The following is a 16193-nucleotide window of genomic DNA, read 5'->3' as shown; positions in this document are numbered from 1 at the left end:
TAATCAAATGACACTGTTCACAAGAAAACATTATTAACTTTTCTTCGAAAACTTCTAGACATTTCAGGAAGTTCACGAGTACGTAATGTAAATTCTAAGAAGCCATGGTTCCTAAATGTTATCAAATTCTTACTCTGCCCTCACATGAAAAAATACATATTCCAAAAATTGTACTGAAACCCAAAATATATAGATATTCTTTTTACATAATGAGGTTCATGTAACTTCCTCAGATACGGACAATGAGTCGTGGAGTCCATATTTGTGGTAGCTCCATGATTCAGCAAAACGCCTCAACGATTCTTTGTTACCGTAAAACATATTACAGTATATGATGACGGATGACACTGACATTGCACCGGATTAACGAAGTATTAAGCGTGATCTTGGCTCTTGTAATTCCTCTAAATTGAGCTTCGGTAAAAGTCGCGTCTACCAAGTATGTAGACTCGTTTTTAATTACGAAATTTCTGTAATTAAATATTACATCCCGTATAACAAAAAGCAAAAACTGCTTAGACCTATGTATAGACCCAGTGCGGTAAACAGCTAGATTTGTTCAAGAAATGTAATGTTCCCTGCCTGCCTGATCTCAAGAAGTATTGAAGTGTGCACCCAAACTATAGTTACGCATATATGAAAAATAAAAAAAGACGATATATATATATATATATATATATATATATATATATATATATATATATATATATATATATATATACTAATGGCAGCATGAGTTATATATATATTATTCACTTTTCTCACAAAATACTGGGAAGGTTTTATTTGGTTACAGATAGGACTAAAGTACTGTATTTTGACCAAAAATGTGGAACATAACGAATTAATGAATGGCACAGAGAAATGGATGAACAAGAAATACAAGACTGAAACTAAATGAAAATGGAGCAAAATGTAAAACAGGCTAATTGGAACTTATAAGCGTATCGGTGGATATAAATATGACAAATCGAATATCAAAAGTAGTAATAAAAAAAATTAGACACCATCAGCTTGGAAATTTAGTCTTCACAAGAAAAATGAATCAAATATGAATATTTTGACACTTGTTGCACATAAATATATTACGACTTGAGTACTGTAACAATGATGTTCTACCAAATTTTCAGCCTACTAAAGTAAGCGTACATCGCGATTGAGAATTTGAAACCAAAATAAGTAATAAACCTACAAAAATATACCACAGAGAGCCTAACTACATTTGGGAGATCTGATAAATATAAAGTAAAATAGACTAATCCAAAATCAAGACAAAATATACAAACGGACCTTTGAATACACGGTACCCATACTAGACCTGGTTAAGTCAGTTACCCATAGAATATACAGCGATAAAAACTTCAGAAACGTTTATGAGAAAATCAAGACATCTCTTCCAAAGGTTGTAAAACGGAACAAATTATTATTAACAACTATAAGTTGTAACTGACAAATAAACGGAACCCAACAGGTTTAATAAATGACGGTCGATATCAGACAGCTTAAAAATAAATAAATAAAAATGGTTGACGAACCAAAAATCATCTTGGTGACCAATTTCATGATGAATATTTCAGAGAAAAGGAACTAACAACTTAGCACTTATAAACCCTTTTATCAAGACCCATAGTTTAAAAAAAGTAGTTTTAACCTAAATACTAGACCTATTCCCCTTTCGTAGCCTACACTCTTGAGGATGAAGCTAAAAAACCAGAAAGCTTTCAATAACCTTTAAATACATAAACTATAACGTTATCCTAAGCCCTACAAAGTTCTTTAAAGCGACGCAAAGCTAAGCTAATAACCCACTGACCTTTGACCTGTCAAATGCTTCATATGACCCAAGAAGATGGAACGTTGACACTTGAAACTGACAACATGCACCATTTTTAAAACACACTGATGATGGAGACGTTCATTGTGTACATTATGGTGGATAAACCAACGCTCGAGCCAATAATTATGGGAATCACGTCACGTCCATTTGGCCATTATCTTTAATATATGATAAATAATAACGTTTTCTAAATTGTTCATGCTGATTCTAGGCACTGTGCCTGCTTTTTCCTTTTTTTTATTTTTAAAATATTGTTCCTCAATTTCCTTCAAAATGTCCCGCTTAAAGGCGAACTTAACTGCTTCAATTTTCGAAAATTTACACATTTAACCATTTGTAAATCTTGGAAATCAGATTGTAGTTCAGAATGGCGATGGAGACACTGGCATTATTTAAGCAAAGGGACAATAATTGCAATAAAGAAGATACCAGAAAATTGATATTGACATTGAAGATAGCCAGTTAGCTTAGCCTAAAAAATGGCTTCATTCTGGTCTATTCAAGTCTAACAACTTCACAAACGATGCAGAGAATGTCTTCTGCACCTTGAGTAATAATAGGGTATTCTTTGGAATAACATCTTATTTTATTCCATTGCCTCTTTCGTATCTTAGACATTAAAATTGCTGTTAGCATTACCTTTAAATTTAAATTATAAGGCTCTCTATAATAGCTTTGTATTTTTGTATTTTACCTTGGTATTGGAAAACTAGGTTCTAGGAATAACCAAAGTTTTTTTATTTTTACGTTTACTGTTCTTCACAGCAATTATCCACAACATTCGATACTGGTCTTACAATGGGATTGCACAGTATGCAAATAATGCAACTCTTATTAAGGTTTTACGCTATACCCAAATGTAAAATAAGTGGGCTCGTTTGCTTGTTCTAGACTCAACTGGCCTTGTGTGTGCTTGCAAAATCATGGTTATATTCAATTTATGAAAATTTGGCTATAAAGCCAGAAGAAATGGGAACTTTCAGGCATTCAGCAGTCATGACCGTGAAAAGAGGCAGTTGGAGTGGTTGGAAAGGAAGGCAGAAGGAAGGTGGTGGTAATTAAAGTAAAGTGAAAGGCTAAATGGTAGTTGCTGCTGGGGACCAATGGGACACTGCAAACCTTTATTAATACATTCTGTGCACAATAGGCAGTGCACTGACGGCAATAACCTGCTACAGTGCATGGCCTCAATGACTAGCAAATCTTTTACTGAGCAGCTACTTCATGATTCACCATGCATAAGCAACACCAAATTACTTCAGATTTTGAGTTCTATCTATAATATTGTTCTCTTGTTTGGAAATCTATAGCCTCCAAAAACCTCTATATTCTCAGCAGTACTGCTTGAGTTAATGGTTTTCTTTCTTTTGATGATAAGTTATAGTTTTGACCCATCACTGGGAGATATCTAGTCTGGCCACCTTCTGCAAAGAATATTCCAGTAAAGAACTTTCCCTTCCACCTTCAGTGTCTGAAACTTTGAAATGAGTGTATTTTACACCATTATTTATAACGAGCTTAAAATCTGACAAAACATGTAAAGGGGTCATGAAAATACACAAAACAGAGTGCTGCCCATCTTACCATGCACCCACACCCACAGTCTGTTGGGGTACTGTGATTTTATACAGCCTAGTGCCAGTAGTCCTTTACCCCTTATACAGTGGCTGTATGTCAAACTACGGAACTTTCTCCTTGAAAATTCTATGGGTTTTGATGCTTGCACAAGCAAATCTAGACATTTAAAAGTACTGAACACCATAGTCTTAACTCTTGTTTTGTACAGTAATACATCAAGAAAATTATGTTGCTTTGTACTTGGAAACTGCAGAGGTATGAACTTTTAAACTATCTTATTGTGCTCAGAAAAAATAATTATGTATAATGTTGGATTTTACATAGGAGGATTGCAACTGGAACACAGAATTTAAAATTATGAAAAATAAAGACGGTACAGCTAGCTAAAGAATATATACAATTCAACAGGAGCAAGAGGACCAACCTACAGGAATTCAACAGTACCTAACTTGCACTGTAAAACAGACAAAAGAAAATAAAATCACAAACTATGTCAAAAGATCATTCTTTTATTTTACATTATATACAAAACCTTTTCCAGCAACAGTTTGGATACAAAATGACTAGATCACTATTTAATGGAAAAATATAACAGATCATCTTTATTACAATAAAAGGATCAGTGTCTCTAACATGAGATAACACAATAAAGCCAGCTTGCAATGTTGTTATGGAAAACTCATAAGAACCCTGGTAAATTTTCTATACGGTATTTAATGAAAGGAAACAAAGTTTAATTTATTAAGTAGCCGACCCAACGATGCAATTGTTTAGTTCATTTAAACATTATGATCATTATGGTTTCCAATTAGAATACAGTACAATTTTACTTTTCCTCACCCTTCATTCCCAGCCCGAGAAGAACCGTTTCAGAGAGTTCTGGTTAAACAAATCATTTATAACTAACTAGCTCAGCCTTCATACCCAAATACCTTCAAGTGCAAAATGCATTTTTTTCTTAAAAATATGTTCTCCATAACCCCCAATCCATACCATTCCAGACAAAAAAGGCTCTCTTTTCTTTTGGGGAAACTTTTTTTCTTAGTTAAAATTGTGTTTCAAAGAATCAACCAAGATGACATGAGATGGTCACCTAACTTCAATAATGTCAGGAACTGAAGTCAGATTCCAGAAATCTCCCCATGAACACAAGTTTCCACACTATGCTCAAAATTATATATAAGTGAGCAACATTCCATTGCATTACAAACGGTAACAAGCTTTCTGTGCTGTCAAGAAGGTTCAAGAAGGTTTTACATAAATTCTATATGCACATTTCAGACCATATACATTTCAAGTTTATATTATAAATAAAAATATACTGACACTTAATATGCTGTGCGTACACAAGTCAGACTGCATAAACTGTATTCTTCAAGGTTTATGTTAGAAATTGAAATACTGTATAAAAATTCTGAATTAATTTATACCAGAAACCAATTAATAACTGAAAGACTGCAGTTGCAATTATTTCTAAAGGGCAACTGTATGCTTCATATTACATGTATTTATGAAATAGCAAATAAAAAATCAATAAAGTTCTGAAATTATCAACAAAATGATATGTATGAGACATACTTCCATCATTACATAAAAATGTTTGATTTTATTAACATTAAAATTCTCAAACAAATTGTCTACCAACGGAATTAAAACCAACCAACTTTTGCCCATTTATTTTTGCGAACTTACTTCGATTTATCCTGTTAAACATCAGGAGGCCAGATGCTCTCTCTATCACCTCTGTGGGTACCTGAAATTGTAATGACCACGTTTTAGAAAAGAAAAAACCATCTTGGTTTAGAATACCTTTGAAATCCAAAGGCAAACCAGAGAATAACCCACTGTTGAAACCGTATCTCTAACACCTACACAAGTAGGATAAATACACCACTCTAAAGGTGATACATTTTTAAAAGCACGATAAATAAAAACGACTCTCTACATGAGGTGAACTTGTTCCTTGACAAACCATCAACACACAACTACGTATCTGCAACAGTTCTTTACATCTCACCTGATTCAAGTTCATTGGGGTTAATTTCAATCCTTCTAATCTGGAGTTTTGCTGCAGTCTAAACTGTTTCTGTTCTTCAAAATATAGGATAGAATGAAATATAGAAATTTGGTCAAATGCCAAACACTGGGGCCTGTGAGGTCATTCAGCTCTGGAAGGGAAACTAGAGTAAAAGGTTTGAAAGGTGTAAAAGGAGGAAAACCTCGCAGTTGCACTAAGAAACAACTGTTTGGAGAGCTTGGAAAGCAAGATGGAAGAAAGAGAATATGAATGGAGTTACAGTAAAAGGAATGAAAGGGGTTGCAGCTAGGGGCTGAAGAGACACTGCAAAGACCCTAGGGTAATGCCTACAGTGTAAAGCATGAGGCGCACTGACGGCACTAGCCCTCTAAGGGGTTCAAAATATAGTGCATATTTCTTTATATATATTTTATAAAAATACTTACGTAAAAATTGGACAAGGGAGTGGCATCATCTATGGCAACATTTGGCAAGAGGAAGGACTCCAATTCCAGCTCTCCTGTGCTTGTCTCTGTGACCATGACCTACCATAGAAAGCGGTTTATGTTGACAGACATGTTAACAATCAGCTATTTACCATGTAAACACAGCAAAGTTATCTTTATAAATAAAATAAAATATCTGCCTTTAAATACACTTTACAAAGTTCAAAAGAATCAAAGAGTCAAATTTCTCGACTGTAAAGGGGCTGCACTGTGGGTCTCATTCACTATTGGTTGGTTTCAACCACAGCAATAGGAAGTTGAGGAAGTTAGATAGCTAGGTGGGGAGAACTTCCTCCTCCTTCTGTAAATCAGTGCAAGTCAATTTTGGAAACCAACTTTTATACCATAGCCCAAACAAACTTGCACACAGATGATACAAAGTATTATACTTATATAAAATGAAAATACCTTGTTTCACAACTCAGTATCTATAAACATAACTCATATTTAGACATCATTACCATCATCATGATTTTAAGATGCACACAAACAAGATCTAAAAAACAATTGTGAAAAATGCACAGAACCAGGAATAGAGTCAACCTCAACAATTCTTACAGTAAACATGTTAGCATCTACAAATAAAATGAAAACTCTTCTGAATAACTTCAATTTCAAAGTTATAATTTATTGCCCTCAGATGTCTCTCAAATCAACGCATGCAAAAAGAAAAGATAACTGATACAGCAGTGGATTATGCTCCTGCATCATCACTAACAAAAATGAATATTTTTACAGGTTACAGTCCTATTTCAGGTTAAAACCTCTAGAACAGTCATAACAGTGTCATCATAACTTGGCTGACCAGACTATCAGGTTACGCTTTTACAGTCACTTGAGTTGCCTTGAAGTACCAACCTTAACTTAATGCCATACACTGGAGAAGTAAAAATTTGAAAAATGGCTGAACAAGGCAAGAAGATCATCAATACTATTATAAACTAGCTGCTTAAGAGGACATGCAAAGGACTGTCCCATACATGAGAGGTGAAAACTGGAACAAAGTAGACATCGGACACTTAAGATAGGATGGCACCAAAGGAAGGGGGAGGTGAAAATCTGGGTGAGGTAAAGTTAAATAATTTGGACAGCTACGCTGGAAGAGGGGCGAAGAAAATGGACAATTAGTAAAAGAAAAAAAGACAAAATGCATTGCAGCCCGAGGCTATAAGGCACAGTGAAAGATCTTTAGTATTAGTTACCTTAAAAAAATGCGTAGGGACAGCAACATGATTCTGGCCCAAAACCTGGTACCTGACATACAGTTTGCCATCTTCCTCTCGCCTGCAGAAACAGAGAAAACTATTGAATTCTTTCAGTTAAAACAGAATAACTTTTACTCACAACAATACAAATTCTTTTTATTTCTCAATTAGGTCATCAAGAAGTCTCTCTATAAGTGAAAAATGAAAATGACTAGAAGCCCTTCCTTTAAGCAAACTAACATTTTCTGCAATGACAGATTTTGACAATATGCTGGTATAAAATGTCACATCTGAATACTGTATACCGTATTTCATAAAATTATTTACACTGCTATATAAAATGAGAAACAAAATGTTACAAATTTCACAGACATATTTATGGTCCTTGAATCATGCATTATAACAGATTTGCCTATCCAACATACTTTGTGAGTCAGCTCCAACTTACATAAAACAAGAAACTCCAACTAGTTAAAAATAATAATAATAATAATAATAATAATAATAATAATAATAATAATAATAATAATAATAATAGAACTTACCTGGGAATATATACAAGGGACCTGTGCAGACATAAACATTAGCACTGTCAAACACTTTTTTCCTACAATACTGCTCCAAGTCATTCCACTTGTCTCTGTTAAACCCTCTCCCCACCTGAAAGAAATCAACAGGTTATAAAACAACTGGAATAATTTTCTACAAATGTAGCAAACTCATAATGGATTTTTAATAAGACCTAGGTAAAATTAAACTTTAAATCTCAATGTAACATTGCAGAAAAAGTATCATCAATACCTGAGGAGCCATATTGGAGAGCAAAAAGGTTTGATGACAGATCTCTTGCGTCAAACGATGATTACCCGCTGCTGCCATGTGGCCTCGGTCAAAACCACTGCCTTTGTAGTCGCTGTTCTCAGCTCTTCAAAAATGACAATGCAACTCGTAAACAACTATGATAAAATCTACATCCAACTGACACACAGTTACAACAATTTACATGGCATGGGATCTATTGAGAAATTACCTGGAATGGCTTCAATTTTACAGCCAGATATCAGTATACCATATAGTATTACAGACTCTTTCAAAATAAAGTTCCCTATTACAAACTGCCAAGCCAGCATGCCCTTTGAAAGGTTATGCAACATATTTCTTTTAGCATATCTCCACCTTACAATGTAAAATATACTTTTATTTTCATTTCTGCTCTTTTTTTAATCCTTAAACACATAATTCATATGCAATCTATTTTGAGGAAGCTTGCTATGCAATTTCACTCTTTCATCTTGCTGACAAAAAAAAAAATGAGTACATATTAATAATGATACAGCAATAACAAGTTGCAAGATCTAGACAAAACAGGTGAATGGTCACTAAAATGCCATATGTCATCACACTAAAGTGACTTATTTATCATTTGTTTTCATTATTTTAAGCTGGAACAACAGATTAACCAGTTAGTCTTCAAAGCACCTTTATCCATGTAACTCTGCATTCAATCTTCTTCAATTTGCTCTCACCCAAGACACTGGTGGTCATGGACCAACAATCTCTTCTATTTCTTGTCTTTGCATTATTTTTGCAATTGTTACTTTACATTCTTCCCAGACCATAGCATACAATTATTATACTCAACCACTTTCCCTCAGCTACTTATTTGTTTTTTCCCACCTGCTTATTTTAATGAATCAATTAGATACCTAACCCCTATGGATTTCAGCCACCTACCAATTTTGTCTGTGCCACAGGCACCTCACATTTAGCATTCCCTTGGCAAAAATTCACTCTGAATGCTTATTAGTTATTTCTTATACTGTTTATGAAATATTTGTAACAAATTTTTCAGTTTTCTACATATGATATCATTTCGCATAATTACAATCTCAATAGCTCAGAACTGGATGACAATTTTACATCTTTAAACTCCAAAATGATTACATTATATTAATTTTTCTTTTTTTATATTCTCCTTTTTCCATTTCTCCAAACTGAGCAATTCTACCAAGTGGAAGATTAATAGCCAGGTTTTGTCATTCTGCTATACTCCATTAGAATGCAAGCACATCAAGAAAATATAAAATGCACTGTACACATGGCAGGTACAGAATTACTCAAGACAAGACAACCAGACACATTGATTTAGTATATAAAAGATATTCTCAATTAACTAAGACAAAAATTAACATGGAATATGAATGCTCATATTTCACTGAGTTTTCAGTAATGCACGTACTGATAATTACTATACATTTATTCCCATCAATAAACTCCAATGAGCACATAAAATTTTTCTGTATGCCTTTTTTTTTACTTGTTTCCAAATGCATTTTAAATATTACTTGCAGTGTTTCAAGCATGTGGTAAATCATAATTATATCTGCTACCACAAGCTAAATTTTTATACACATTTGCAAAACAATATAATTATGTAAAACGAGTTGATTTATACAGTTTCAACCCCTGCCAATCCCATACAGAGCTTAGGTTCCAAAAGTCATTCTCAGGTCTAACAAACACCAGGCTGTCACTGCCTATTTAAGTAGTGCCTTGTTATGCATAAGTTGATCCACATAAACAGCTTATCAGTTTTCCATTAGTGATAAAAATACAGGTAATTATGCAAAATAAAAATTATAAACAAGTAAAGCAAATAACTGAGTATTAATGTTATTATCTTCAACAAGACTTTTCATATTTTATAAGGTTTGTACATAAGTTAGAAGTGCAAATACCTCCAAGTTTATTACCTAAAGTATGGATGAATAGATGCGTCTTCATGGAAGTCACACTTGGCTCTCTCGACATCTGGATTTTTAGCTATGCTCTCCTTGGTTAAGTGTTCGCATACCCAGTATGGCACACGGTTCCGGGTATCGTAACCTATGACAAAGTCATCCAACGACCGGACGTTTGCGAGACTCGGGAATCCAAACCTCATAATCTGTTGAACGAAAGTTGAAGGGAGCAAAAAAGGCTTTTTTTAATACATGGTAATAGTTAACAAAGTCCGTATACATTAATAATTTATAACTGATACTGGCAGTTGACGAAAGACATTCACAGCCCTTCTAGACTTCAATTTAAAAAATGCCAATAAGATGTTTTTGAAATTTATTGAACAAAGCACTTTGTTTATATTACAGTACCTATAGTTTTCAGAAGAAAAAATCTTCAACTTCAACATACAATATCTGGAAAAATTCTCTTACCTTTAAACCAAATGGTAAGTAAAAAAACAACAACCAATCAGTGCATACTTCAAAGCCAATTAAATACTACACAGTCAAATCAAAATACAGTAACTTGGCCAGCACTCTATTTCATCCATCCAAAACCTTGTAAGTGTAAAGAATCAAACTCATCTTATTGCGATGCAAAGACTCAAAATTACAGTTCACACTATTTTCAATCTTCTATTACCTCCAGAGTTGGGTTACGTATGGCTATCATGTTACCTGTCCCACTGGCCTTCATAGTAAAAAAAAATATATATGGTTCATCCACGATGGTCAGTTACTGTACTTCATAGTAAAAAATAATATGGTTCATCCATGATAGTCAGTTATTGTATGCTATCTCTAAAAACGGAATAGACAAAAGTATTCTTAATGTACATTCGAAGGGTTATCCAAACAGTTCCCACCTTCATCCATTAAGAATAAAACTGTAAGAACCACACACAATAACACAAATGTTTGCCTATCACCAGTGGTGCCGTAATAGTAAAAACTGAAGTCAGCACTGTGATTAAGTATTTAGAAAAGAATGTATGACCCCTAAATATCCATTTTACATGGTCAACTCACTTTGTGAGTACTCCCCATCAGATTCACCACCAAGAAGTGGGCTACTGGATTCAAGGAGGCCAGGGGACTGCACAGATGACGACCCTGGTTTGGATATCAAAAAACATCAATCATGTGATAAAAAAGGTTGCTGCAGAGCAATTGGTCAGAATCGCCCACAAAGACTGGCAGGAAAGCCCAAACAAGGCAAAGACAGAACCCAAGACCACATGGGAATTCAGGCATAAAGTATACAAACAAGGCAATTGAGAAAAACCCAATTCTTTTTACCCACATGAATAGAAAATTTCACATAATATATATAATGTTGCTGATGATGACGGTGATGACAATGGCATAACGACACAAGGAAGCCACACTTTGTTCTCTGTTATGGAACTTGTCCACTGACTTGCACTGGATGAAGTCTTTCAAAAGCAAGTAATGAAAAACCACTTACAATAGAAGAGGAATTCATTCTGTCTGCCACAAAAAGGAACTGCCTCTGCAATGCCACGACAGCCTCTAGAATTCACAGACAAAATGGCAGATTTATGACGTGATTTTGTTATGGAACACTAAAGAGAAACAATGGATGAAAGTCATGTCTGATTATAAAAAGAAGAAAAAAAAAAGGGGGTGAAAAAGTGCTTAAAAGACAGTATTATTCTTTATAATTACCGAAATTAGTGAAACTTCCATGATCTATACTATTTTCATTCAAATGTAATAATCTTGAATTAAAAGTGAGAGAGGGACATTTCAAGTCTCCCCTACTATGGAACCCATTTTTTATATATACTCTTTTGATCTGCATTCTTTCAATTTTCGTAACAGGCTGTTATATTGTAATATAAACTGACAACATATTTCTGTCTATTATCCAAGTATTTTTACATTTCTATACATTTTTGTTTTAGCACTATACCTATAATACTGAAAAAAAAAAGTAAAAACCTGTACTTAACAGTGGGCTAATTAAGTTTACCTTCTTACCCAAGTATTTCTTTATCTCAAGCTCTTGTTTCTTATTTACATCATCATATTTTGTCTATATAAAAAAAACCTGCAAAATATTTCAGTATCTTTGCAAAATCCAGATGTGACATTTTCTTTACTATACAATTAACTGCACATTCAACTTCATCTCTTTCCAATGATATAACTTCATTAACTACACTAATTTTACCTTCTTCCAGTTTCCATCCCATAATAGTATAAATCATTTGGGCAAACTCTATGAATATCCCTTCAGCCTCAAAAAGCACTGTTTCACCTCTCATGACCACCCATTCCCCTTCTCTCCCTCTAGTAGTCTACAGCTTCTCTGATATGGTCCTTCTACAATGTTCAAACCTGAACGAATCATGAACCCATCATGCCAGCCCTACTAAAGAGTTTGGGTCAGTGGCCTGATTTAGTACTGTATAATGTGATACCTTGATAATAATCATCAATACAAAGAGAAAACTGAATAAATCGCACCTGAGCAATACGTGGAGCATTTGGTGCTGGCAATGGAATGTCATCCTGTACTTCTGTTTTGAGAACGCTTCCCTGAAGAGTTGCAGCAAATACTTTCATTGGCTTTAAATCTGCCAGCAACCCTACCTTGCCAATGTCAGAAGCACCTAGGCACCACCCCAAGCCTAAGGCACCTCCAACAACTGCCACACGTGACATTTTCCTCAGAAATCTTGCAGCCATTCTTTCAAAATTAACGAAGCAGTAGTGCTAAAACGTCTGCAAAGGAGAACAGGGTACAATATCAGTCATGGTAACAACAGTTTGCAAAGAAATCCACTGCTTAAAATAAAGATACACGTATCTGTATCATATATTTCAAATATACAAACCGTTGCTTCACAAATGTAGTTTTATATCTTTCATACCACATGTAGAATTATACCTTTCCAACCAAATGTAGCATTATGTATATCTTTCAAACCACTTCTTGACAAATGCAGAGTACAGAAAAGAGGGTGAAATTCATAAACAAATTTATACATTGGTACTGTACTGCCTACTATACAAATTGCAATCTATATATGCACTTCACTAGCCTACACAGGTCATCTTCAAAAGAGCTAAATTTTTCAGTTGTCTGGGCTACTAACCTATACTCTACAGTTTTCATATGAATACTGTGCTGCTACTACTAGCCTTAACCTAGCCTAGGTTATAAATAAAGTAAAAAAAATAGGTCATCAGCATCTATTGCCCTTCTGGCATGGAAAAGTAACACATCAAATGCTACATAGCTCATAAGAATCCATATGAACCAAAGCTAACAGGACCATAGGTCAAAAGCTCTTACAGGCTAACCCATCACAGGGATAGTGGGTTTCAGCAGCAAAGCTCTCAAACATGGTGTGGGTTTTTTTATGAGCTATTCAGCTTGTTTCCAGGTACAAAAGCATTTGATGCTTTGATTCCCTAGCTAAGTGTCCTTGATATGTTGTAATACTGTAATACTGTTAGTGGTGATGAGCGTATGAAGATAATATGGCCATTTCTACTGACGTACATGGGCAAACTAACTATCGGGAGAATACATGTTAATTAACGCCGTTTGATTTTCCCTCCTTTTACAAAGTAATGCTAAGGTTCATGTCCAGTTAATTTAGTGTTGAAAATGCAGATTTCAGTAACCAAAAAAACCCCACATAAACATACACACAATTGCAATGTTATGTCTTCAGAGTATTCTTTATGCTTCAGTACTGACAGAACAATACAATCACAGACCATCATGGAAACTGAGCATACAGAGACCTAAACCTTGCAATTCCCAACCTCAAGATAAAGTTGTAAAGAACATTAAGGGGAATTTATCCAGGACAGACAAAACCCCAGTCAGACAGGAGACATTGTACTAGGTGAAGCTGGGTATGATAGGGGACATACAATGGGGAAAAAATTGAAGTCCTAATCATAAAGCATCTTCATATGACTTGTGACAATAAATCCAAGCAGGATTAATCCATACTTTCTGGAAACCATGACAAGAAGATTCAATATTTATATTTAATGAACATGCTTTTGGCAGGTTATTTAATGGACATTTACATTTTGCAAGATGGAAAAAGTACAATTTACAAAAAAGGACATTACACTCACAGAGGTATAAAATGTACTTTTTGCCAATGTGTAAATAATTGTGTTGAAAAATGTGCCTCATTATGACCCGTTTCTGTGATTTCAGTGACTATGCATTACTCTTACAGATATAAGGGAACACCCACCAATACGGAACACTCAACCAAAGAAGCCTTTGCTGGTACTGGAAAATGTTTATTTCAGAAAGCATTCATGAATCCCAACAAAAGAAACTTTTAGAATTCTTACCAGTGCAAAACCATTCTCTGCTACCAAGCCAATGATGAGCTGACGGAATCATTGCTTAAAAAAATTGGTCATTAAACATAACTTTAGCGATAAAGTCATCAGAATTTAATGGTAAACAGAGCATTATATCCAGAATGAATTATTCGACCATTGCAGCCTCCATAACATAAGTCTTGTCCCCGGAATTAATCATCATCTCTGTCATTCTCAATTCATATGTTTTCCATCTTTACATTCCACTCACAAAATGAGCAATTCCTATGTTTTATAGAAAAAAAAAAGCATATTTATGACCTACAGTCTCCACAGGCTCTGCAAACAGTCTTAGCTTAACCCTGTTACTACAGGTTCTCGACTACAGCTACCCACCACTGGGCCAACATAAATCTGACCTAAAATGCCTTTGCTAAGGTTGGCCTGACTATACAGTATCATAAAGTCTGTCATGATCCTTTCAAGGTGTACTTGACTAAGAGTAATAAAAATTCTACATCATCTGCTCTTAACACTATGATAGTTTAACCCCTAGCCAACAAAAACTTTAATAGGAGAAAAGACCAAATGGTCACTTAGGGATTTTCAACAAATTCTTGTAATAAAAGTATCTGACATTTCCCCAAATCCTCTATTTTCCCTGACAGTTTCTTTACTCCATCAATGGTTGGCTTATATGTAGTGTTAATATAATTCTAACTTGGTGTCTATACATAAAAAATTGACCTAAAGTTAATAACAGGGTTTGGTTAGGATAGGGAAGGTTAGTTAGAATACATAATTGTCGATTACATAATTGCCTGTGACGGTACGGGTTTGACCCGACCTGAAGAGGACCAGCTTTTTACCCTAGCTACGTTAGGGTAGGTTATGGAAGGTTAGGTTATAGCCTATTAGCATTCAGTAGGCTATTTACATCTATTATGTAATTTTTTTATTGTAAAACTAACCTTTGTTGAAATTTATGCAGTTCCTAGGTCAACTTTTCTGATTGGTGTATTTAATTCGCCTGAAGGTATTCTTTTCCCTCTAAACGTATAACCCACAAACAAAGATCTACCATACACGTTCGGTACAAAGCGTTGGGGAGAACAAAGTGAATTTGTTTTACCTAGTACAGTGGATACAAAAATGTATAAATCACAAAATCTGGTTAGCCATTAAAGTATTATAGTCTTACCAATTCTACAAAAAGCAAATATGTCTCAGAAACTTACAACTGACATTACAAAACACGATGTTTGTTATGAGTGCGTCTGGTTTCGTCCGGTAGTGTAGTAGTAATATCAGGTACGTCAAGTTTGAAACAGCTCTCTAGTTCGTTTTTTTTTTTTTTACCTTTTGCTGTGTTTTTAATTACAATTTCTCCACAATACTTTTTTTTTATAAATTCTTTACCCTCTCTTCACAATATAACATCTAGTTTCTTCCCCCATAATCCTTTCCTATCATTTAGCTCTAGCGTGTTCGATCGAGCTCAGCTAATCAGCTTAATTTTTTTCAGTGTTATCATACCAAGGTCCGTATCTCAAAGCAGGGCATCCTGTGTACATATGTGCTTTCGCTATTGTTCGATAAACTTGGTTATTCATTCTTTGCAGTGATTTTTTTCAAAATTTCCATGGCATACATGAACGTAGCCATCGTTATTCCTTTTCAATGATACTTCCGTATCATCACCCTGTTGCAAGTTTGACTTTATGACTAAGTCAGCCATGTTGTCACCTGTTATGCTTTGATCTGGGCCCTTTCCTGTTGTTCTCTGAAGAATTCTATGCCATCTGTAGTGTATCACTCACTGAATATTATACTGCGTCTATCTTTGTTTAGATAAGGCCACATTCAATTGCTATTTTATATGAATTTTTATGTTTTCTATCTTTTTCAAAGGATTGCCTATATTAGTTCGTCATCTAC

At 34.6% G+C, this 16193-nt stretch overlaps 1 protein-coding gene across 3 annotated transcripts; it reads right to left on the bottom strand.

Moving 5' to 3' along the window:
* Nucleotides 1-3904: 3904 nt before the first annotated feature.
* On the bottom strand, nt 3905-15612 carry LOC136834922 (endonuclease G, mitochondrial-like). Of its 3 annotated transcripts, none has more exons than XM_067097758.1 (8): nt 15494-15612; nt 12420-12677; nt 9897-10090; nt 7945-8068; nt 7689-7803; nt 7141-7222; nt 5879-5977; nt 3905-5168 (listed from the first exon to the last, which is right to left on the bottom strand). In XM_067097758.1, exons 2-7 carry the CDS (start codon nt 12639-12641, stop codon nt 5908-5910), a joined length of 807 nt encoding a protein of 268 aa, XP_066953859.1. In that variant the 5' UTR covers nt 12642-12677; nt 15494-15612; the 3' UTR covers nt 3905-5168; nt 5879-5907. The 3 variants fall into 3 exon arrangements, with proteins under 3 accessions (XP_066953859.1, XP_066953860.1, XP_066953861.1); XM_067097759.1 differs by lacking the exon at nt 15494-15612 and adding an exon at nt 15227-15387; XM_067097760.1 differs by having other exon boundaries at nt 4899-5168; nt 7685-7803.
* Between the last annotated feature and the right edge of the window lie 581 nt (nt 15613-16193).

The sequence above is a fragment of the Macrobrachium rosenbergii genome, chromosome 54 (genome assembly GCF_040412425.1).
Source record: "Macrobrachium rosenbergii isolate ZJJX-2024 chromosome 54, ASM4041242v1, whole genome shotgun sequence".
Classification (NCBI taxonomy): Eukaryota; Metazoa; Arthropoda; class Malacostraca; order Decapoda; family Palaemonidae; genus Macrobrachium; species Macrobrachium rosenbergii.
The sequence above is the reverse complement of the archived record's forward strand: the minus strand, read 5'-3'. Positions and strand labels throughout refer to the sequence as shown.

What these genes read in the sequence shown, in the direction of transcription:
- LOC136834922 (XM_067097760.1), bottom strand. Translation starts at nt 12,641, where the DNA reads ATGGCTGCAAGATTTCTGAGGAAAATGTCACGTGTGGCAGTTGTTGGA. An exon ending in TCTCCAATATGGCTCCTCAG is followed by an intron (nt 7,804 to 7,944) that starts GTATTGATGATA and finishes GATTTCTTTCAG; the next exon opens with GTGGGGAGAGGGTTTAACAG. An exon ending in TCCCTACGCATTTTTTTAAG is followed by an intron (nt 5,978 to 7,140) that starts GTAACTAATACT and finishes TTTCTATGGTAG; the next exon opens with GTCATGGTCACAGAGACAAG.